Consider the following 23,159-nt stretch of genomic DNA (forward strand, 5'->3'; position numbering starts at 1 on the left):
GTGACCCCCAACCATAAAATTATTCCTAAGACCATCGGAAATATGTGTTTTCCCATGGTCTCAGGCGACTCCTGTGAAAGGGTCGTTCGACCCCCAAAGTGGTCCCGACCCACAGGTTGAGAACCACTGATCTATACCTTGGGTCTGGTTCTTATGAACAAAGGTTCTCGACTGTAACAAAAATATACAGGAACATGGTGGTGACCCCATCGGACGCAGATTGGCCGGTTTCAGAAATAATAATTCTGGCTTTTCATTAAAAAAAAGTATTTTATGGGAGATTTACATGGGTAAACCTGGCCACAACCGAGCCATCGATGAATAAATTGATTGAATGAATCCCAATGGATCCCATTAAGGAGGCAATGGGAGCCCATACTGCAAATAGGCTCCTCTATATGTGACCCAAGAACAAGGCCTCAATATCAGGGAGTAGGGGCGGGGCCTTGTCACTGAGGGTGTTAGAGCCCAACATAGCCACATGGTCAGTCATTAGCCAATAAGAGGAAACACGAAACGGGTTTAATTAGCCATGCCCTTCTCTCGCAGAAGGAAGAATGAAGTCTCCGGTCCATTAGAGCAGAGCTGCCCATGATACTTGGAGAGATACGCGAGTCTCCAAGTCAAATCTACATTCGTTGATAGTTCTTATCAATGGGGCTTGTGAGACGTTTGCCCGGTACCAGAAGGGATCCAGATATCATTGATTTGATATGTAATTCTGTACTTGTAGCCCCAGCTCTAGGGGACAGACGAGGGGACTAATTAAGAACCAGACCAAGAAGCTTTGGCACCCAATACAAGGGGGCTATCGGCACCCCCCACAGTCCCCCCATACCATTACCCCCTGTCTGAAGGAATTACTGGTGGACACGGATTAGGAACCCCCTGTTGCTGGTATCAGGGCTAATCTTTACCTAAAGGGTAACTAGAGAATTCTCATGTCTCCAAGAAACCTCTTGTATCTCCAGAAGACGATGTGTTCTTCCACCATTTGGGCAGCGAGAAGGAACCAGTGGCTGCCATAACATCAGTCACTTAGCTGAGGTCTCACCTATTTCAGACAGTCTCTGAGTAAGGACAGTCTCTGCCCCAGAATATGGACCATTAGAGCGCACAGAACTGACATTAGAAGATGTTTGGTTGTGAGGCAACTTCCCCGACCATAATGGTGTCCGTGTCCTACTGTGTTACCGTCAGTCTCGTTCTGTCCCTACAATGAAGGCGCCACTGTTGCGTTGCTCTGCATGATACCGATATGGCTCCGCATGTACTGATACTGCTCCGCAATGCATCCGTGGCCAGCCTGGTAGTCGGGGAGATTAGATCCCTGCCCAAAGCATAACCAACCCTGGTCTGTACATAGAGGAAGCATGTCTGTGCTCTGTCCTGTATATAGTGTTGTGAATAAGGACTCGTCCTTCTGTATAGACCTGTATAGCTGTGCGTTTGTACATAGGGGCTGTGCATCTCAGCATATATTCTTCTATGGTAGCGCCATTAGAATCGCAAGTCTTCCAGTGACCCAACAGGGCGTCTCCCGCGGGTTGTTCCGCCGCCTTATGTTGCCGGCACGGACACCTGGGCCCTAGGGACGTATCTTCAGGGTTGGATTGGGGAAAGGCAGAGAGGCCATACGCCCTCGGCCCTGGGTATCAGAGAGGGGGGGGGGGGGAATGATGTAGATACAAGTACAAAGGAGATATATAATTGGGGGGTGTAGTATAACTACAGCTGCGAGTGAAGCTACACCCCTCGTTATGTTCTTCTCCTCTGTCCCAGGGACCCCACATCCCTGCGTTGCCAAGGGCCCATCCTTGCCTTGATCCAGTCCTGGGGGGCTTATTTGCTGTACAAATTGTAGGTTTTATGATTCAGCCATACGCTTTGTGCTCTGTGTAAGCTCCGGTGCCACCGACGATTGTGCTTGACCTCAACGGTTTTATTTGATCAAAGTGGAAACTCTTCTCCGAGGAGATGCAAACTTCTTGTCTTCCATTCCTTGTGCTCTTACAAGCTTGCCTTGACTTGCATGTCCCAGTTACCCATGTCCATACACAGAACCCTCTCCTGTCCTCCATGGTTCCATCAGCCTGAGAAGCTTGCAGTTTGCTCCACTTCGGTCTTTGTCATGGATGGAGCATGTCAAGGTATCAACTCTCTCATTCTCCTCCCACCCCATCCTCTAACATCACCAAACCTAAGCCTGACCTTCAGCCTTCCCATACAGATTCTGAAGTGGTGTCTTGCTCTTGTGTAATTCAGGGGGGGGTTCTAGAGCAGAAGCAGGGAAGCCAAGGCCCATGGTTGACTGTGACATCTACAATATTTGTCTCTAGACCCCTGAGACTTTCAGTAACTGGCCTGAACTCTGAATTGGTAGATCTGAAAACTGGAGCACCTTGATACCAAGACCCAAAAGCCATAAACTGCTGCCCTCCAAAGAAACCAATTGGCCCTGATGCAGATCCATCCCCAGTGGCCTCCTGTATATCATGTGACTCCATAGCATTCCTATTTATTGTAATCCCAATCCCGCCAATCCCATGTCCCCCTACATCTCGCACATATATAATTATAGCCCTTAGTGTGTCTCATTGTATATATATATATATATATATATACACAGTACTGGTACCCCGAGTAAAACACCATGTTCCTATCCTGCCCTAACGACACTCTTCTATGTCTCCCCGCCCAATGGAAAGGCTTGCTGCCAGTCTGTGCTTCTGTACCTCTTCTTTCCTTTGTATCCAACGCCAAGCTGCCCTACTTATGTTATTTTCCTCCAGTAAAAACACGTGTGATTCCATTTTAACTCACACAATGCATTGTGCCCTATGCCGGTAGTGTTAGCTCAAGCAATTCCATGGCAACATTTTATTCTCACATCCTTGGGTTTTGTGTATCAAGGTTACTTAAGTATTTTTAACCTCAAATCATGTTTCCATGGTTTCATGCAATATCTGTGTCCTTGTCTTTTGAAGATGTTATTCTGAATGCTTCTAGTTATCTCAACCCCTATTTGTGCTATTTATGATTAGGTTTTGTTCTCATGGTTCCACATCATGTTGTTTCATGTCTAAATAATCTTCTTGTGGCCCCTTACCATGTTCTACCATTGCTAAGTCTTGTTCTTAAGGCCCTTTGTCATGGTATTTCATGGCTAAGTCAAGATCTCATGATTCCACATCATGGTATTTCATGGCTAAGTCAGGTTCTCATGGTTCCACATCATGGTATCTAATGGCTAAGTCAAGTTCTCATGGTATTTCATGGCTAAGTCAGGTTCTCATGGTTCCACATCATGGTATCTAATGGCCAAGTCAAGTTCTCATGGTATTTCATGGCTAAGTCAGGTTCTCATGGTTCCACATCATGGTATCTAATGGCCAAGTCAAGTTCTCATGGTATTTCATGGCTAAGTCAGGTTCTCATGGTTCCACATCATGGTATCTAATGGCCAAGTCAAGTTCTCATGGTGTTTCATGGCTAAGTCAGGTTCTCATGGTTCCACATCATGGTATTTCATGGCTAAGTCAGGTTCTCATGGTTCCACATCATGGTATCTAATGGCTAAGTCAAGTTCTCATGGTATTTCATGGCTAAGTCAAGTTCTCATGGTTCCACATCATGGTATTTCATGGCTAAGTCAAGTTCTCATGGTATTTCATGGCCAAGTCAAGTTCTCATGGTTCCACATCATGGTATTTCATGGCTAAGTCAAGTTCTCATGGTATTTCATGGCCAAGTCAAGTTCTCATGGTTCCACATCATGGTATTTCATGGCTAAGTCAAGTTCTCATGGTTCCACATCATGGTATTTCATGGCTAAGTCAAGTTCTAATGGTTCCACATCATATTTCATGTCTAAGTTAAGTTCTTATGTCCTTTATCATGTATCTCTATGACTTGTTCTTGTTCTCAAGGTCCAACATCATGTTAAACCACCGCAATGTTCTCGTAGTTCCACAGCATGTTACTCCATGTCTACATCATGGCCAAACATCAAGTTGTTCCATGTTTTTGTGGCCAAAATCAATCAATTTCAAAGCTTAGGGGCACATATATCAGTGGGGTCGTGATCTATTGATCTCAAAGTTCCTCCATTATAACTGTATTGCAGAAAATCCCAAATGGTTTAATCTTGATTGATTCCAGTCAGATAAATCGAACTCAAATGTGGCCAAGTGGTCATAGTCTGAAATCCAAGCATTCCCTGCAGTCTCCAGGCATCTTGAGATGCCGAAAAAATCAAATATCCAATTTCCAAAAGATCAAGGGGAAATCGTATTTACTCATTTAATAACCAGGAACCCCCGACCTGTGATAAATGAGCCCCTGGGTTACGTGACACGTATTTCCACATCTAATTCCTGCTCTCGTAGTTTTATATGTTATTCCATGGTTCCACCTGGCCAAACATAGGAAGATCCACTCTCACCAAACAGGTCTGGAGGTTCATGGCTGAGGTTGCCCAACAAGTAGTTCTTGGGCGGGTGCCAACGATCAGCTGACACAAGAGGCTGTTAGGGGAGGACTCTGACACGTCAGCCTCAGTATGGGGGGGTCCTGTTGGCGGAACCCCCACTGACCCGCTTCTGTCCCTCATACTCATTTCCCAATCCTGTCCGTAGATGCCACCTCCCATCCGTCGGTTTTTATTGTTTTCATGGACCTGCCCTGTCATGTGACTGTTTCATTGCCCGCCGCTTGGACTCTCGCCCTATGATATGCCGTGTTATGTTCCAACGTTCTACTGGTCTTTGGAATGTCTACTCATTTATGTCCACCCCCATAATGTGAATGGATATATAAACTGCTGCAATTTTACACCGTTACCATTTGGATTCCTCATGTGAATCAACTGTTTTCTGATGTTATTCCCAAAAAATGTTTCTACAGTTACTGTCTCTGTTGTTCATTGGTCGTGTTGTTCTGTGACGTCTTCACTCCTCTTGCCCCAAAACCCTCCCTGGGACACCCTTCAACCATTCCCTAGACCGGTCCTGGTCCCAAACCCAAGGGTGACCAGGCCCAAGGCCTCCTGGGTGAGTTCTGTTCGGAACATGTATTTGCTGTCGATGTTCTCGAGCCTGAGATCGAATGGCCAATACAGGTCTGGGTTGGGGTTCTTGAACAAAAAGTCTTGAAACCTCTTCCCATCAAAACCATCATATTCTCTTCCCTCCCCCCAACAGGATACCAACATGGCCAATTTCCCTTGTGTTCTGCCTGCAAACCTTTCCCTTCAAACCCTTAGTTCTTCACATAAATATCCCATATTAATTATTTCTTGCCCGACCACTGTACAACTGCCCCCATTGTACAAATGTAAACTAAGTTCTCCCCTTCCCATACTCTACTTATGTGCTGGTTGACAAATTGTCGGCCCGTGCCTGACCCTAAAGGTCCTTGAGACTGATTCGGCAGCTTATCTGCCCCTGTATGGGCACCTCCGACGGCCTACCCAACCGATATCTGGCCTAAAATTGGGCAGATCTCGATGGGGCCTGACCCTAAAGGTGCCCATACACGGGCAGATTTCAGCTGCTAATTTGGGTCCTGTATGGGCACCTCCCACAGCCTACCCAACCGATCTAGGCCAGATCCTGATGGGGCAGGTTTGATTTTCCGTCGGATTGGGGATTGGCTCATTGATGTGGTCTTTGGTCCAATGATGCCTATGCCACCAGTTTAATTTGATCGTTTGGCCCTAGGGCCCGATATCACCCACCTTTAGGTGCCATATCAGGAGAAGATCCACTCATTTGGTGATCTTGTCAAACGAGCAGATCTTACAGTGTATGGCCACCTTATCCCATGGTCTCCCAACATGGACCCAACCTGACTTGGCACCATCATTACTTATATACCCCCCCCCCCCCCCCATCTCTGACGCACCAGAGGGGGTGGAGCAGCCATAAGTGTATAACAAGCAATGGTACAGATGGCGGGATGATGAATCCCAACGGGAGTTGGTTTGGAGGAAAGTGGGCAAAGTCCGGCCTACCACCCACTGCCCCAAATCCACCTGACCTGTGGGTAAAATAGTAACATAGGTTGAAAAAAGATAAACGCCCATCAAGCTCAACCATAATGCCTATATATAACCTGCCTAACTGCCAGCTGACCCAGAGGAAGGCAAAAACCCATCTGAAGGAGGAAAAATGCCTTCCTGACTCCAAGATGGCAATCGGACCAGTCCCTGGGGTAACTTGTACTAAGAGCTATCTCCCTCACTTGCTAAATACCCACACAGACATAAGTGGGTGCTGGGGTCCCACAGACATAAGTGGGTGCTGGGGTCCCACAGACATAAGTGGGTCCTGGGGTCCCACACACACAGACATAAGTGGGTGCTGGGGTCCCACACACACACAGACATAAGTGGGTGCAGGGGTCCCACACACACAGACATAAGTGGGTCCTGGGGTCCCACACACACAGACATAAGTGGGTGCTGGGGTCCCACACACACACAGACATAAGTGGGTGCTGGGGTCCCACACACACAGACATAAGTGGGTCCTGGGGTCCCACACACACACACAGACATAAGTGGGTGCTGGGGTCCCACACACACAGACATAAGTGGGTGCAGGGGTCCCACACACACACAGACATAAGTGGGTGCTGGGGTCCCACACACACAGACATAAGTGGGTGCTGGGGTCCCAAACACACAGACATAAGTGGGTGCAGGGGTCCCACACACACACAGACATAAGTGGGTGCAGGGGTCCCACACACACACAGACATAAGTGGGTGCAGGGGTCCCACACACACACAGACATAAGTGGGTGCAGGGGTCCCAAACACACAGACATAAGTGGGTGCAGGGGTCCCACACACACACAGACATAAGTGGGTGCAGGGGTCCCACACACACACAGACATAAGTGGGTGCAGGGGTCCCACACACACACAGACATAAGTGGGTGCAGGGGTCCCAAACACACAGACATAAGTGGGTGCAGGGGTCCCACACACACACAGACATAAGTGGGTGCTGGGGTCCCAAACACACAGACATAAGTGGGTGCAGGGGTCCCACACACACACAGACATAAGTGGGTGCCGGCGGGAAGGGGGCGACACGTGGAGAAAAGACACAGAGAGAAAACCAAGTAGAGAACAAACCTTTATGGCAAAATTAGCAGCAACTGGTTACAGTCAGTATAAAATAAATAAAATAAGTCTCCTACATAAAAACCAATAGCACCGCTGTAGGAGAGGGGCATTAAATGGTTAATGCTATACCCAGACATACAGAGATAAGACAGGTTACAGTGGAACAGAATGGGCCCAACACTAATATACTGGGGGGGGGGGGGTAACAGGGACGGAACAGATACATTCTATTCCCTGTATAATGTCTGTACTGCCCCCACCCCCCTGCCGCCATTAATGCCCCATTCAGCTTTCTGTCCGGACGGCGCCCCCTAGGCTTGGGGCACAATAAGGGACCAGGCAGAACACCCACCAGTATTCAAGTTTCAGGGGGAACCCCCAGAACTGTAAACGTATCTGTACCCCCTCCGTACAAAGAAGGAGAGTTTGCCCGTACGATGGGCAGATCCCCCCAGCCCCATAGGGTGTAAGGGAGACTTCCAGTAGGAGGAGCTCGGAGCGGCCAGGGTGGGGCCCACGTGAGTCTGGGGCAAGGGGAAAGCTCTACCTGAGAGGAGACTGGATAGCCCAAACGAGGCTCAGGAACTCGGGTCTTCACCTCGGCGTCAAGGAGACTGAACTACAAGACTAAATCTCTGTTCCAAAAAGGTGAGAGCTCTACTCCAACATGGACAATGGGGCACAGCGCCCAGTATAATGTTAGCAAATGGGAGAAGCTCAGGGGTGAGAGCTGTGCCCCAGTGTAATGGAGCTCGGGGTAAACCAAAAGCATGGAGGCTCCTCCTACTCAGGTTTGAGCCGGAGATGAGACCTCTGATCCAGGTTAGAGGAGCCTGAAGATGGGCTTTAATCCAGCCCAGAGGAGCTTCAGCTTGTCAAGTGAGAGCTCAGTTCCAGGCCGGGGGGCTCGGGCACTAGTGAGGTCTCCAACACGGGGCTGAGGGGCCTAATGTTAGTAGGTGAGAGCTCAGTTCCAGGCCGGGGGGCTCGGGCACTAGTGAGGTCTCCAACACGGGGCTGAGGGGCCTAATGTTAGTAGGTGAGAGCTCAGTTCCAGGCCGGGGGGCTCGGGCACTAGTGAGGTCTCCAACACGGGGCTGAGGGGCCTAATGTTAGTAGGTGAGAGCTCAGTTCCAGGCCGGGGGGCTCGGGCACTAGTGAGGTCTCCAACACGGGGCTGAGGGGCCTAATGTTAGTAGGTGAGAGCTCAGTTCCAGGCCGGGGGGCTCGGGCACTAGTGAGGTCTCCAACACGGGGCTGAGGGGCCTAATGTTAGTAGGTGAGAGCTCAGTTCCAGGCCGGGGGGCTCGGGCACTAGTGAGGTCTCCAACACGGGGCTGAGGGCCTAATGTTAGTAGGTGAGAGCTCAGTTCCAGGCCGGGGGGCTCGGGCACTAGTGAGGTCTCCAACACGGGGCTGAGGGGCCTAATGTTAGTAGGTGAGAGCTCAGTTCCAGGCCGGGGGGCTCGGGCACTAGTGAGGTCTCCAACACGGGGCTGAGGGGCCTAATGTTAGTAGGTGAGAGCTCAGTTCAACGGGTTCATTAGAATGTGTCTGATTGGGGCAGAAACAGAAGCAAAGGATTAAATACACACAGTGGGAGGGGCTTATTATCACAGCCTGGAGAGACAGAGAGAGCAAAGGGCCCAATGGGGGGGAATGGAGGAGGGCCCAATGGGGGGGAATGGGAAAAGGGCCCAATGGGGGGGGGAATGGGAAAAGGGCCCAGCCGGGGGAATGGAGGAGGGCCCAATGGGGGGGAATGGAGGAGGGCCCAATGGGGGGGAATGGGAAAAGGGCCCAGCAGGGGGAATGGAGGAGGGCCCAATGGGGGGGAATGGGAAAAGGGCCCAACAGGGGAATGGAGGAGGGCCCAACAGGGGAATGGAGGAGGGCCCAACAGGGGGAATGGAGGAGGGCCCAACAGGGGGAATGGAGGAGGGCCCAACAGGGGGAATGGAGGAGGGCCAACAGGGGGAATGGAGGAGGGCCCAACAGGGGGAATGGAGGAGGGCCCAACAGGGGGAATGGAGGAGGGCCAGGACCCGTTAGTGATTCCCCATCAGCGCTGGGGGGTTGGGAGGTGAGAGCTCTGCTCTGTCGAATACAATGTACAAATATAAACGGCTGGTTCCAGCTTCAGCAAGCACCTCCCCCTCATGTTGGGTCACAGGAGCCAACCAACCGCTGAGCTGACACACAACCAATCACAGGGAGAAGACATCCGATTGGATAAAGAACCACAGTCACAGCTACAGGATCCAATTCAAGTAAATTCCATTGGGGGCCGCTCTGGGCCGGAACCTTCTGCCCCACCGGGTACCGAGATTGGCCCAATGTCACTGGCGCCCAGGGCTCTGCCAGCCTGAAACGTAGGAACCAGAAGGGCACGTTAGGGAGAGGTGCCAACATGGCTGCCAACGGAAAGAGCTGGGGGGGGCAAGCAGAGCAGGAGGGTATGTGCGGGGCAGGAAGGCAGATTGTGAGAGTCAGATATAAAGGGCAATAAGAGTTGGGGAGATACTGACGGTGCAGGGAGGGCAACAGGCAGGGAGGGCAACAGGCAGGGAGGGCAACAGGCAGGGAGGGGAGGGCAACAGGCAGGGAGGGGAGGGAACAGGCAGGGAGGGGAGGGGAACAGGCAGGGAGGGGAGGGCAACAGGCAGGGAGGGCAACAGGCAGGGAGGGCAACAGGCAGGGAGGGGAGGGCAACAGGCAGGGAGGGGAGGGGAACAGGCAGGGAGGGGAGGGCGACAGGCAGGGAGGGGAGGGCAACAGGCAGGGAGGGGAGGGCAACAGGCAGGGAGGGCAACAGGCAGGGAGGGGAGGGCAACAGGCAGGGAGGGCAACAGGCAGGGAGGGGAGGGCAACAGGCAGGGAGGGGAGGGCAACAGGCAGGGAGGGGAGGGCGACAGGCAGGGAGGGGAGGGTGACAGGCAGGGAGGGGAGGGTGACAGGCAGGGAGGGGAGGGTGACAGGCAGGGAGGGGAGGGGAACAGGCAGGGAGGGGAGGGGAACAGGCAGGGAGGGGAGGGTGACAGGCAGGGAGGGGAGGGGAACAGGCAGGGAGGGGAGGGCGACAGGCAGGGAGGGGAGGGAACAGGCAGGGAGGGCAACAGGCAGGGAGGGGAGGGCAACAGGCAGGGAGGGAGGGCAACAGGCAGGGAGGGGAGGGTGACAGGCAGGGAGGGGAGGGGAACAGGCAGGGAGGGCAACAGGCAGGGAGGGGAGGGCAACAGGCAGGGAGGGGAGGGCAACAGGCAGGGAGGGGAGGGTGACAGGCAGGGAGGGGAGGGAACAGGCAGGGAGGGGAGGGGAACAGGCAGGGAGGGGAGGATGACAGGCAGGGAGGGGAGGGTGACAGGCAGGGAGGGGAGGGAACAGGCAGGGAGGGGGGGGAACAGGCAGGGAGGGAGAGGGTGACAGGCAGGGAGGGGAGGGGAACAGGCAGGGAGGGGAGGGCGACAGGCAGGGAGGGAGGGTGACAGGCAGGGAGGGGAGGGAACAGGCAGGGAGGGAGGGGAACAGGCAGGGAGGGGAACAGGCAGGGAGGGGAGGGCGACAGGCAGGGAGGGGAGGGTGACAGGCAGGGAGGGGAGGGAACAGGCAGGGAGGGGAGGGCGACAGGCAGGGAGGGAGGGTGACAGGCAGGGAGGGGAGGGGAACAGGCAGGGAGGGGAGGGGAACAGGCAGGGAGGGGAACAGGCAGGGAGGATTGGAGGCAAAAAGGACATTGATTTGAGAGGAGACGTATTGGGTTAGAGAAACAGAGGGGGGGGGGGGGGACAGGCAGTTAGAGAGAGGGGAGCTGAGACTCATAGGGGGGTAAGAGAGAAATTGGGGGGATACAGCCAATGAGGGAGGGCGGGGGGGGGGTGCAGCCAATGAATGATGGGGGGCGAGGGGGTGCAGCCAATGAATGAGGGGGGGCGAGGGGGTGCAGCCAATGAGAGAGTTAGGGAAAGGTGCTGATCCTGAGGCTCAGAGAGCGACTCCATAGACAAGAGACGGGGGAGGGACTGGGGCAGTTGTTACGTCGGGGGGCAAGGAACGTGTATATCAGTTACCCCGTGTGTTGGCACCGCCATCCGCCCGGCTGTGGGGAACAGAGAGACACAATAATCAGAGAGACACGTTGGCATCAGCACATGGGCAACTGGGCAGGGGCATCAGGGCAAGGAGGGCACCAGGTCTGGGGCATAGAGACTGCCCAGTGGGGCAAAAGGCACAGAGAGGGAAAGGTACAGACAGCTGGCCAATGGGCATTCAGGCGGAGCAGGGACAGCTGACCAATGGGAGCCATGGGGAGGGAGCAGGGAAAGCTGACCAATTGGATATGACTAGTGGGGCGGAGCAGGGGAAGCTGACCAATGGGAGCCATGGGGAGGGAGCAGAGGGGGCCGTAGTACTTACTGTACATACCCAATGCAAGCAAAACAAGAGCAGTCAGTCACTGGGGGCAGAAGGAATTGGGGCAAATGACTAAATGGCCCCTGTATAACATTGCGCCGGATACACTAGGGCCCAGGGGCCCCAAATACACCGCAGGCAGCGCAACCATAAAGGGGATATAAACCCAAACAAATGACTTTATAGAGCCCCTGTCATACAGTCATTCTCTGTTGCTGGTGGTTTGAGATATTTGCAGTTTTAGACTGTGAAAAGCAATCTCAGCACCTGAGGTGCCAGTACAGTCAGTACCACTGGGGGGCGCCGGCATTACTGTACCCACAGTTACCTGACATTCATGTTCTATTTCACCTCACCTTTAACATATAATATAACATACTTAGATTGTAAGCTCTATGGGGCGCTTTATAAATAAAGTTATACATACATATAATAATACTGTGAGATGTGCCAGTGGCGGGGGCCCCACGCGGGCTTGGGGCGGGGGCCCCAGGAACAGAATATAAATCAGCATTAATGACATTCAGAGGCAGCAGGGGGTAAATTGCATGGGGGCAATTGGGGCAGAAGTCAGTAGGGAACCCAAGGGACCAACCTGGTGAAGGCTTCATCCAAAGCAATGAGATCATCCTCCTCCTCCTCCTCCTCCTCCTGGCAGGGAACACAGGGATGTTACCAACAAGGCCCCAATCTATGTGGCACCCCGACAGCCCAGCCCCCCAAACTGCCCCCCACACTCCAACCCAACCCCCTTCATTCAATCTCCCAGATACTAAGCTGCCCCCCTCCCCATGGCAACTCCGCCCCTTCTCCTGTAGACCCCTCCCATAGACACTGTACACTGGGCACACACCCTGCAAGCTCTCCGGCTTGCAGTTTAGCAGTTATCTGGTTGCTAGGATCCAAATTACCTTAGCAACCAGGGAGTGGTTTGGATGAGAGACAGGAATATGAATAGGGGAGGGGCTGAATAGAAAGATAAGGAATAAAAAGTAACAATAACAATAAAACTGGAGCCTCACAGAGCAATAGGGTTTGGCTGCCGGGGTCAGTGACCCCCATTTGAAAGCTGCAAAGAGGCAGAAGAAGAAGGGAAATAATGAAGACCAATTGAAAAGCTGCTCAGAATTGGCCTTTTTATAACATACAGTAAGTGACGCATCCCTTTAACCCTATATACACTGAATAGTATTACATAGGCCTAGTCCAACTGTCACACAGCACAACACCAAATATCCCAGCATGCTCGGCTGTACCTGAGAGTCCATCTGCAGAAGGCGCCCATCCCGCGTGTGTGAGGAGACTGAGGGGCAAAAACTGCCATTTGCCCCACCTGCAATGTGACAGGGAGTCGGTTAGACGCCGTAGGAAAGCTGGTTGCCATGGTAATGAGCATTTGGCCTCATCGGCTGTTCAACTACAATTCCCAGCATCCCCTGCCAGCCTGAGGCTCAATATTGCATTAGATGCCCAAAACAAAATATGGAGCAAAGGATTCTGGGTAACTAGCTGGTTTATACCACCGCATGGAGACCGCATAGAGACTGCCCCATAATATTCTGCCCCGAGTGTAACCCGCCAATGTGCCACTTACCTGCCTGGGCCCCGGGGGTCTCGCCTAGCGAAGCTGCCTCCGACATCCGACACGGGGAGGGCTGCTCCTTCCCTGGGGGCAAATAACATCCAAAGCCTGAGTGCAAGGGGCAAATAGGCCACATACTCCTACTAAATAAACAAGCAACAATCTACCCCCCCCCCCCCCCAGAAGAGCCAATCAGAACATTTCTGCTCTGCAGGGATTGCCCCCCCTGTACCCCCCGTTGGGTTTTACCTTCGTGGGCAGATTCCCACAAGTCCAGAGCCACTTTAAATGCCTGCGCCACGGTGAGAGTCACTGCCTGGGCCTGGGGGAGACACAAGGGGATTATGGGTAATGGGTCAGACCCGGTGCCACACATAATGCCCCGTATGGTGCCACCTACCAGCTTCTTCTTGGGGCAGAGGAAGGCATGGCACTCCAGCGACTCGCTGGCCTGATTCTGGGCCACGTAGGCAAACACCTTGTCCTGCACTTTATCCGTGGTACAGTAGGAGATCCTGGGGGGGGGGGGAGACAAGCACGGGGTATAAGGGGCTGTAACCATAGCGACCGGGGCTGACCCCTGGGCACACTGTCCCGGAGATGTGGGGGCGACAGAATGGGGGGGCACCTGTATATTGACACGTTGTCTATCAGCTGACTCGTCTCCCCATCCTGCAGGGAGAGCCCCCCGGGGGTCACGGTTACAATCACCTTCTGGAGCTTCTTGGCGCTGCTGCGGGCCTGTGGGGGAGGGCAGAGGGTCAGCGGGCACAGGGGGAGGGGCTAAAGGAATTCCTTTTGTGGGCGGAGTTTATCTGATTCATTCAGTTAGGGGGCATCCTGTTCATCTGCAGCGGGGGGGGGGGGGGTATAGGGGTTGCCATAGCAATATAAGTGAGCTGAGGCCTTGGCATCTGGCCTGGCATCCCTAGCATCACCTGGTGCCAAGGGGTAACAGTGACTGGCACTGGGGTAAGGAGGCCAGGTTATAAAGGGGGGGTCCGAGATCTACCCCGCAGTGCCGTTACCATGACAATGATCCGGCGGATAGCTGCCGCTGCCATGTCTTCTCCTTTGGGTTTCTCCACCAGAGTCATGCCCAGGTACTTCAGCTGGAACACCACCCCCTCCAACAGGGTCTCCTTGGTGTCCGTCCAGTTCTCTGGCAGCTCTGAAAGGCAAAGTACACCTAAGCACCCCCTCCTGCTCCCCAATACCACCCCCCACAGGGTGGCACGGGGAGGGCAGGGGAGAGCGGCACGGGGAGGGCAGGGGAGAGCAGCACGGGGAGGGCAGGGGAGAGCGGCACGGGGAGGGTAGGAGGGAGGCACGGGGAGGGTAGGTAGGAGGGAGGCACAGGGAGGGTAGGTAGGAGGGAGGCACAGGGGGGTAGGAGGGAGGCACAGGGAGGGTAGGTAGGAGGGAGGCACAGGGAGGGTAGGTAGGAGGGAGGCACAGGGAGGGTAGGTAGGAGGGAGGCACAGGGAGGGTAGGTAGGAGGGAGGCACAGGGAGGGTAGGTAGGAGGGAGGCACAGGAGGGTAGGTAGGAGGGAGGCACAGGGAGGGTAGGTAGGAGGGAGGCAGGGGTAGGTAGGAGGGAGGCACAGGGGGGTAGGTAGGAGGGAGGCACAGGGGGGTAGGTAGGAGGGAGGCACAGGGAGGGTAGGTAGGAGGGAGGCACAGGGGGGTAGGTAGGAGGGAGGCACAGGGGGGTAGGTAGGAGGGAGGCACAGGGGGGTAGGTAGGAGGGAGGCACAGGGGGGTAGGTAGGAGGGAGGCACAGGGGGGTAGGTAGGAGGGAGGCACAGGGAGGGTAGGTAGGAGGGAGGCACAGGGAGGGTAGGTAGGAGGGAGGCACAGGGGGGTAGGTAGGAGGGAGGCACAGGGGGGGTAGGTAGGAGGGAGGCACAGGGGGGTAGGTAGGAGGGAGGCACAGGGGGAGGGGGTAGGGGTAGGAGGGAGGCACAGGGGGGTAGGTAGGAGGGAGGGTATAAGGGAGAGAATGGAGGAGAGGCAGTGGGAGTGGGTGGGGGGGAGAGACGGACAGACGGAAGGAGGGGTATAAGGGGCATCCCCCAGGGAACACACAGGCCGGGGCACCCAATACCCACTGCCCGCAGGTAAATTCCCTAGGGCCCGTCCCGCAGCCCCAGCCCCTAGCTGCCCCCAGCCCCTAGCTGCCCCCAGCCCCAGCCCCTAGCTGCCCCCAGCCCCAGCCCCTAGCTGCCCCCAGCCCCAGCCCCTAGCTGCCCCCAGCCCCTAGCTGCCCCAGCCCCAGCCCCTAGCTGCCCCCAGCCCTTAGCTGCCCCCAGCCCCAGCCCCTAGTTGCCCCCAGCCCCAGCCCCTAGCTGCCCCCAGCCCCTAGCTGCCCCCAGCCCCAGCCCCTAGCTGCCCCCAGCCCTTAGCTGCCCCCAGCCCCAGCCCCTAGTTGCCCCCAGCCCCAGCCCCTAGCTGCCCCCAGCCCCAGCCCCTAGCTGCCCCCAGCCCCAGCCCCTAGCTGCCCCCAGCCCCAGCCCCTAGCTGCCCCCAGCCCCTAGCTGCCCCCAGCCCTTAGCTGCCCCCAGCCCCTAGCTGCCCCCAGCCCCTAGCTGCCCCCAGCCCCTAGCTGCCCCCAGCCCCTAGCTGCCCCCAGCCCTTAGCTGCCCCCAGCCCCAGCCCCTAGTTGCCCCCAGCCCCAGCCCCTAGCTGCCCCCAGCCCCTTAGCTGCCCCCAGCCCCTTAGCTGCCCCCAGCCCCTTAGCTGCCCCCAGCCCCTTAGCTGCCCCCAGCCCCTTAGCTGCCCCCAGCCCCTAGCTGCCCCCAGCCCCTTAGCTGCCCCCAGCCCCTTAGCTGCCCCCAGCCCCTTAGCTGCCCCCAGCCCTTAGCTGCCCCCAGCCCCAGCCCCTAGTTGCCCCCAGCCCCAGCCCCTAGCTGCCCCCAGCCCCTTAGCTGCCCCCAGCCCCTTAGCTGCCCCCAGCCCCTTAGCTGCCCCCAGCCCCTTAGCTGCCCCCAGCCCCTAGCTGCCCCCAGCCCCTTAGCTGCCCCCAGCCCCTTAGCTGCCCCCAGCCCCTTAGCTGCCCCCAGCCCCTAGCTGCCCCCAGCCCCTTAGCTGCCCCCAGCCCCTAGCTGCCCCCAGCCCCTTAGCTGCCCCCAGCCCCTAGCTGCCCCCAGCCCCTTAGCTGCCCCCAGCCCCTAGCTGCCCCCAGCCCCTTAGCTGCCCCCAGCCCCTAGTTGCCCCCTTCCCGTACCCCCCCGGGTCTCACTGTGGTGCCGCGGCAGACGCTGGCTGTTCCGGCCGATACTCGGGCTCCTCAGGATCGCTCTCCCCGCCGATCGCAGCGCATCCATGACACCGGCCTGTACGAGCCGCCTGCTGGTGGGAGGGGCTAGGGGACACGCCCTCTGGGGGAGGGAAGCTGCGGGCTGGAAGGGAGCAGATAGGAACACCCACTTGGGAGGGGACGGCTCGGTGGGCGGGGTTCCTTGGCCATGGATGGCCACGCCCATACGGGGAGGGGAATAGAACAAGGCGGGGCGCGTCCACCAAAGAAGAGATGCGCGGTCGCTATAGCAACGGAGGAGACTAGCGGGAATCAGAGAGGGTACCGGGGTGTTGCCTCCGGGGGGCAGTTATTCTGATGGTAAGGGGGGGGGGGAATATGAGTGACTGGGGCCTTCTGCCCCCCCTTCCCCCGAAGGGAAATATTTTGAGAGCCCAGAACAACCAGTCCCCCCTCCCCCCCTATATATAGTTATGTCTCCGCCCCATTGGGTACCACAACTCCCACAATCCCCTGTGGCTCCTCTGCTTAAGCACAGGGGGGGGGGGGGGGTAACAAGCAAATCTGTTCAGAGGGTGGGGGTGGCTTTTGGGTGTATCTGGGGGCCAAGAACCCGCTCCGTATAACACAATGGGATTCTACACAGCTTATCCATCATCTGCTATGTACCCTGAGCCGTTTAGCCCTATGCCAACCTGAGTGGCTGCCCGGGCACAGGCGGTGCCACAGCTCATATAATACTATAAAGAAGCCCGACTGGCACAGGGGGTAGATCTACTGGATCTTCTCTTGCCCAATTTGGCCACTGAGGGTTTGGCTACAGGCCATGTCCCTATATGGTCGTCGCACTGACCAATCAGCTACAGAATCAATAAGTTGGCAGCCAGTGTTGCCCCCTGATACTGGGGCGCTACCAACCTTGAATCTGCCCCTGGGAGGGGCATTCCCAGAACCCTGCAGGGGGCAGTTGCTAAGGGCCCTATTATAATAATGCTGAGCAATATATACCCCGCAGTGAATGCGTCTGGGGGTAAGCGAATCCCTATGATGATACAGTGCAGCGGGGGGGCCCCCGCGGGGGGGGGGGGCAAACAGATGCAATGAGGCCTCACAATACGGTTTCTCTTTGGTTCTTCAGTTTAATGATACAATGTTACACACAACTGCCCCATTCATAGGTCAGAACCCCCAGTTCATTGTGCTTAATACAAGATAAAGGTGTGTGGGGGGGGGGGCTACATTTATTGCTGCCCCCCTGCCTCTAACAGATGGGGGGCCGACAGGGGCAATAATGACATTAATACTGAGATGTACGGCAGGAACCAACGTTTCCCCCAAACTCACTACTTTGCACAGAAGTCTCTTGTTTAAAGGGGAAGTTCACTCTCAAATAAATGTTTTGACCAATCGTAAAAGAAAAGGATGTAGGCTGTGCCAGCTGGGTTATTTGCCCCCGATGCCTGCCTCACTGCCCAATGGGAACCCAGCAGCACCGCCGCCTTTGATTTGGCACTGGAATATGTTGGAGCCAGGGGCCCGTGTATGTTACAGACTGGGGTACACTTACGGGGGCCGGGGTGCCAATCCCAGTCTGGGGGGCCGCGGAACATAATGCAGATTGTCCCATCACTAATCATTCATTTAAAGGGGAAAAACCCCAATTTAGGGGCTGCCAAAGCTTTTTTTTATTTAATATTCCCTTTAAATATGTAATGAAAAAATATCCCTGGATTTTAAGGTGATACTGACGGAACAAGAAGATTCTGCCTTGCACAAAACTCCATTATCCTCTACTGTCACAGCCCCCAGTCACAGAGGGACCCCTTATAGCAAGTCAGCAAGGGAGGTAGGTGGTTGGTAATGGAACATGTCAATACTAGAAACAGCCTGCCCGACCTCCTCAGACCCTCCATAGCGATACAGTAACTATGGCACATAGGGATTCCCCTGTACTAAGCACAATTCAGCAGGAACAGCCCCCTAAGTTTGCCCATAGCCTGTACAGAGAGATACCATAAAACTATGGCACATAGGGATTCCCCTGTACTAAGCACAATTCAGCAGGAACAGCCCCCTAAGTTTGCCCATAGCCTGTACAGAGAGATACCATAAAACTATGGCACATAGGGATTCCCCTGTACTAAGCACAATTCAGCAGGAACAGCCCCCTAAGTTTGCCCATAGTCTGTACAGAGAGATACCATAAAACTATGGCACATAGGGATTCCCCTGTACTAAGCACAATTCAGCAGGAACAGCCCCTTTGTTGCTCATAGCCTGTACAGAGAAATACTAATCGCTGTTCATTAGTCCTCAAAGATCTGCCCCAAGCCTGGAAATGTGAGGGAGTTTAGGAAAGGGAAGGGGTTATTCTCCTCGTGGATCTTCTCGTGCGCGGTGAGGTGGGAGCGGCGGGTAAAGGTTTTCCCACATATGGAACAAGAAAACGTGTCCTCGCCCGTGTGAATGCGCTGATGCTCCATAAAGAGCGAGTGGCGCTTGAAACATTTGCCGCACTCGGGGCAGGAAAATGGCTTCTCCCCCGTGTGGGATTTCTGGTGCTCGGTGAGGTGCGACTGCAGCTTGAACCACAGGCCGCACTCGGCGCAGGTGAAGGGTTTCTCCCCTGTGTGAGTTCTCAGGTGCACCACCAGCTGCGACTTCTGCTTGAAGTGTTTCCCGCATCCCGAGCAGCAAAATGGCTTCTTCCCCTGGTGACTCTTCTGGTGCGCGGCCAGGTGAGACTTCTGCGTAAAGCACTTGCCGCACTCGTCGCAGGTGAAGGTGTTCTCGCCGGTGTGAATGCGGTTGTGCTCCCGGAGCAGCGAGAAGCGCTTGAAGCATTTGCCGCACTCCAAGCAGGTAAACTGCTTGTCTCCCGAGTGCAGTTGCCGGTGCAGCTCCAGGTCGGAGCGTTGCGCAAAGCTCTCGGCGCATTCCGTGCAAGGGAACGCGTTCTTGACGTGAGTCTTACGGTGCTCCGCCAGCTCGGAGAACTTGCCGAAGGATTTCTTACACTCGGGGCAGGGGAAGGCCTTCTTGCCGTCGTGGGTCTTGTGATGCTTGATCAGAACCGAGCGCCACTTGAAGGTTTTGCCGCAGTCGGAGCAGGAGAAGGGCTTCTCCCCCGAGTGGTTCCGCTGGTGCAGGAAGAGCTGGGAGCTCTGACGGAAGCATTTGCCGCATTCGGCGCAGGGGAACGGTTTCTCCCCGGTGTGAATCCGGAGGTGGATATTGAGCTGCCGGCGCCGGGTGAAGCCCTTGCCGCACTCGGAGCAGCTGAATGGTTTCTCCCCGGTGTGGATTCTCTGGTGCACGCTGAGGTCGGCGCGTTGGGTAAAACTCTTGCCGCAGTCGCAACAGGCAAAGGGTTTCTCTCCGGTGTGAGTTCTCTCGTGCCGGAGCAGTTTGCTCTTGGTGGGGAAGCCGGAGTGGCAGAGCTGGCACATATACATATTGCCCACGCTGGCATCCAGCTGGCAGTCTATAGCACCGTCCGACTCCGGCACTGGATCGGAAACAACCACGATTTTAAAATCAGAAAGTTCTCCCTCTGGGCAGGAGTCGGACTCTTCCTTGATGGGGTAGTCGGGCGAGGAGCTGCCGCTGGACTCATCCAGCTGCTCATTCACCGTAACGATTCTGTAGTCGGAAACGTACTCCTCGTCCCACGACTCCGGCTCCTCCTTTATCCGCACGTGGACGTAATTAGCCACGGGGCTGTCACTCAGAGCGGATCCCAAGGGATCACTGCCCGCATCTGATCCCAGCTTGTGGTGCCTGAGGGGATCACGGGCGCAGTCCAGATGCTCATCTCCCTCAGAGCAGGCCGACTCCTCACTGGCGCCACCATCTGGCCGGGGTGGTTTTACATCCGGGAGATGTTCCTCATCACTGAACTCTGCTGCTTCAGTTTTCATGCCACTCGGTGCCGCTGAGCAACTGGGCCGTGACTGGGCCGGACTGGGTCCCACTCTGCTCCGCTTGGCAGATCGGCAACCTGGGAACGATACGAGCATGGAAATCGCTCAGCAACACTCTAACCAGCAAAGTCCCAGTGAGCCCCGACCCTGCAGCACATTGCACCAACCCCTCCCCACTCACATACCCGCACCCTATCCTGCAGCACATTGCACCAACCCCTCCCCACTCACATACCCACACCCGACCCTGCAGCACATTGCACTAACCCCTCCCCACTCACATACCCGCACCCTATCCTGCAGCACATTGCACTAACCCCTCCCCACTCACATACCCGCACCCTATCCTGCAGCACATTGCACCAACCCCTCCCCACTCACATACCCACACCCGACCCTGCAGCACATTGCACTAACCCCTCCCCACTCACATACCCGCACCCTATCCTGCAGCACATTGCACTAACCCCTCCCCACTCACATACCCGCACCCTATCCTGCAGCACATTGCACCAACCCCTCCCCCACTCACATACCCGCACCCTATCCTGCAGCACATTGCACTAACCCCTCCCCCACTCACATACCCGCACCCTATCCTGCAGCACATTGCACTAACCCCTCCCCACTCACATACCCGCACCCTATCCTGCAGCACATTGCACTAACCCCTCCCCACTCACATACCCGCACCCTATCCTGCAGCACATTGCACTAACCCCTCCCCACTCACATACCCGCACCCTATCCTGCAGCACATTGCACCAACCCCTCCCCCACTCACATACCCGCACCCTATCCTGCAGCACATTGCACCAACCCCTCCCCACTCACATACCCGCACCCTATCCTGCAGCACATTGCACCAACCCCTCCCCACTCACATACCCGCACCCTATCCTGCAGCACATTGCACCAACCCCTCCCCACTCACATACCCGCACCCTATCCTGCAGCACATTGCACTAACCCCTCCCCACTCACATACCCGCACCCTATCCTGCAGTACATTGCACCAACCCCTCCCCACTCACATACCCGCACCCTATCCTGCAGCACATTGCACCAACCCCTCCCCACTCACATACCCACACCCTATCCTGCAGCACATTGCACTAACCCCTCCCCACTCATATACCCGCACCCTCCCCCACTCACATACCCGCACCCTATCCTACAGCACATTGCACTAACCCCTCCCCCACTCACATACCCGCACCCTATCCTGCAGCACATTGCACTAACCCCTCCCCCACTCACATACCCGCACCCTATCCTGCAGCACATTGCACCAACCCCTCCCCCACTCACATACCCGCACCCTATCCTGCAGCACATTGCACTAACCCCTCCCCCACTCACATACCCGCACCCTATCCTGCAGCACATTGCACTAACCCCTCCCCCACTCACATACCCGCACCCTATCCTGCAGCACATTGCACTAACCCCTCCCCACTCACATACCCGCACCCTATCCTGCAGCACATTGCACTAACCCCTCCCCACTCACATACCCGCACCCTATCCTGCAGCACATTGCACCAACCCCTCCCCACTCACATACCCGCACCCTATCCTGCAGCACATTGCACTAACCCCTCCCCACTCACATACCCGCACCCTATCCTGCAGCACATTGCACTAACCCCTCCCCACTCACATACCCGCACCCTATCCTGCAGCACATTGCACTAACCCCTCCCCACTCACATACCCGCACCCTATCCTGCAGCACATTGCACTAACCCCTCCCCACTCACATACCCGCACCCTATCCTGCAGCACATTGCACAGTCTATGCCCGTCTCTCCCCTGCGGGACACGGTAGCGGAGGTGCCTATTCCCGTACAGCCCGGTTCCCCAGGCGGACATTCCCACACACATAAGAAGCAGAATAGTTACTTTTCTCCCCCCTGCCCGCCATTCAGCTGCTCCTTTCGGTCTCACTTCCAAACTCCTCGCGAGTTACGTGACCGGAAACTGTTCCTCAAACGCTGCAACTTATCTTCCGGCTTCCCCGGTCATGTGACCGTGATGTTACGCCACTTCCGGTTCCACCAGTACAGGGGCCGGACCGCTCTCAGGCAGTGAATTTACCCCATACAGACTCAGAGTGGGCGGGTACCCCATACAGACTCAGAGTGGGCGGTACCCCATACAGACTCAGAGTGGGCGGGTACCTCATACAGACTCAGAGTGGGCGGTACCCCATACAGACTCAGAGTGGGCGGGTACCTCATACAGACTCAGAGTGGGCGGGTACCCCATACAGACTCAGAGTGGGCGGTACCTCATACAGACTCAGAGTGGGCGGGTACCCCATACAGACTCAGAGTGGGCGGTACCCCATACAGACTCAGAGTGGGCGGGTACCCCATACAGACTCAGAGTGGGCGGGTACCTCATACAGACTCAGAGTGGGCGGGTACCTCATACAGACTCAGAGTGGGCGGGTACCTCATACAGACTCAGAGTGGGCGGGTACCCCATACAGACTCAGAGTGGGCGGTACCCCATACAGACTCAGAGTGGGCGGTACCCCATACAGACTCAGAGTGGGCGGGTACCCCATACAGACTCAGAGTGGGCGGGTACCCCATACAGACTCAGAGTGGGCGGTACCCCATACAGACTCAGAGTGGGCGGTACCCCATACAGACTCAGAGTGGGCGGTACCCCATACAGACTCAGAGTGGGCGGGTACCTCATACAGACTCAGAGTGGGCGGGTACCCCATACAGACTCAGAGTGGGCGGGTACCCCATACAGACTCAGAGTGGGCGGGTACCCCATACAGACTCAGAGTGGGCGGGTACCTCATACAGACTCAGAGTGGGCGGTACCCC

At 55.8% G+C, this 23,159-nt stretch overlaps 2 protein-coding genes across 4 annotated transcripts; both read right to left on the minus strand.

Annotated features, from left to right (window-relative positions):
• Positions 1-9,102: 9,102 nt before the first annotated feature.
• Positions 9,103-18,410, minus strand: LOC116410814 (low density lipoprotein receptor adapter protein 1-like). Of its 3 annotated transcripts, XM_031901928.1 has the most exons (10): positions 16,355-18,410; positions 14,156-14,298; positions 13,756-13,868; positions 13,528-13,642; positions 13,377-13,449; positions 13,140-13,211; positions 12,802-12,878; positions 12,141-12,196; positions 11,203-11,231; positions 9,385-9,500 (listed from the first exon to the last, which is right to left on the minus strand). In XM_031901928.1, the coding sequence occupies exons 1-10, from the start codon at positions 16,611-16,613 to the stop codon at positions 9,475-9,477; spliced, it is 963 nt and encodes a 320-aa protein (XP_031757788.1). In that variant the 5' UTR covers positions 16,614-18,410; the 3' UTR covers positions 9,385-9,474. The 3 variants fall into 3 exon arrangements, with proteins under 3 accessions (XP_031757787.1, XP_031757785.1, XP_031757788.1); XM_031901927.1 differs by lacking the exon at positions 11,203-11,231 and having other exon boundaries at positions 9,103-9,500; positions 16,370-18,410; XM_031901925.1 differs by lacking the exon at positions 11,203-11,231 and having other exon boundaries at positions 9,103-9,500.
• A 193-nt stretch (positions 18,411-18,603) lies between these two features.
• LOC105946211 (gastrula zinc finger protein XlCGF26.1-like) lies at positions 18,604-22,420 on the minus strand. The gene is made up of 2 exons (XM_031901929.1): positions 22,216-22,420; positions 18,604-20,387 (listed from the first exon to the last, which is right to left on the minus strand). Exons 1-2 carry the CDS (start codon positions 22,235-22,237, stop codon positions 18,694-18,696), a joined length of 1,716 nt encoding a protein of 571 aa, XP_031757789.1. The 5' UTR covers positions 22,238-22,420; the 3' UTR covers positions 18,604-18,693.
• Positions 22,421-23,159: the final 739 nt, after the last annotated feature.

This window comes from Xenopus tropicalis, chromosome 5, assembly GCF_000004195.4.
Source record: "Xenopus tropicalis strain Nigerian chromosome 5, UCB_Xtro_10.0, whole genome shotgun sequence".
Taxonomy (NCBI): Eukaryota; Metazoa; Chordata; class Amphibia; order Anura; family Pipidae; genus Xenopus; species Xenopus tropicalis.

What these genes read in the sequence shown, in the direction of transcription:
- LOC116410814 (XM_031901925.1), bottom strand. Translation starts at nt 16,613, where the DNA reads ATGGGCGTGGCCATCCATGGCCAAGGAACCCCGCCCACCGAGCCGTCC. An exon ending in GTGGGAATCTGCCCACGAAG is followed by an intron (nt 13,212 to 13,376) that starts GTAAAACCCAAC and finishes ATTTGCCCCCAG; the next exon opens with GGAAGGAGCAGCCCTCCCCG. An exon ending in TTCTGCAGATGGACTCTCAG is followed by an intron (nt 12,197 to 12,801) that starts GTACAGCCGAGC and finishes GTTCCCTGCCAG; the next exon opens with GAGGAGGAGGAGGAGGAGGA.
- LOC105946211 (XM_031901929.1), bottom strand. Translation starts at nt 22,237, where the DNA reads ATGGCGGGCAGGGGGGAGAAAA. An exon ending in GGCGGGCAGGGGGGAGAAAA is followed by an intron (nt 20,388 to 22,215) that starts GTAACTATTCTG and finishes TATCGTTCCCAG; the next exon opens with GTTGCCGATCTGCCAAGCGG.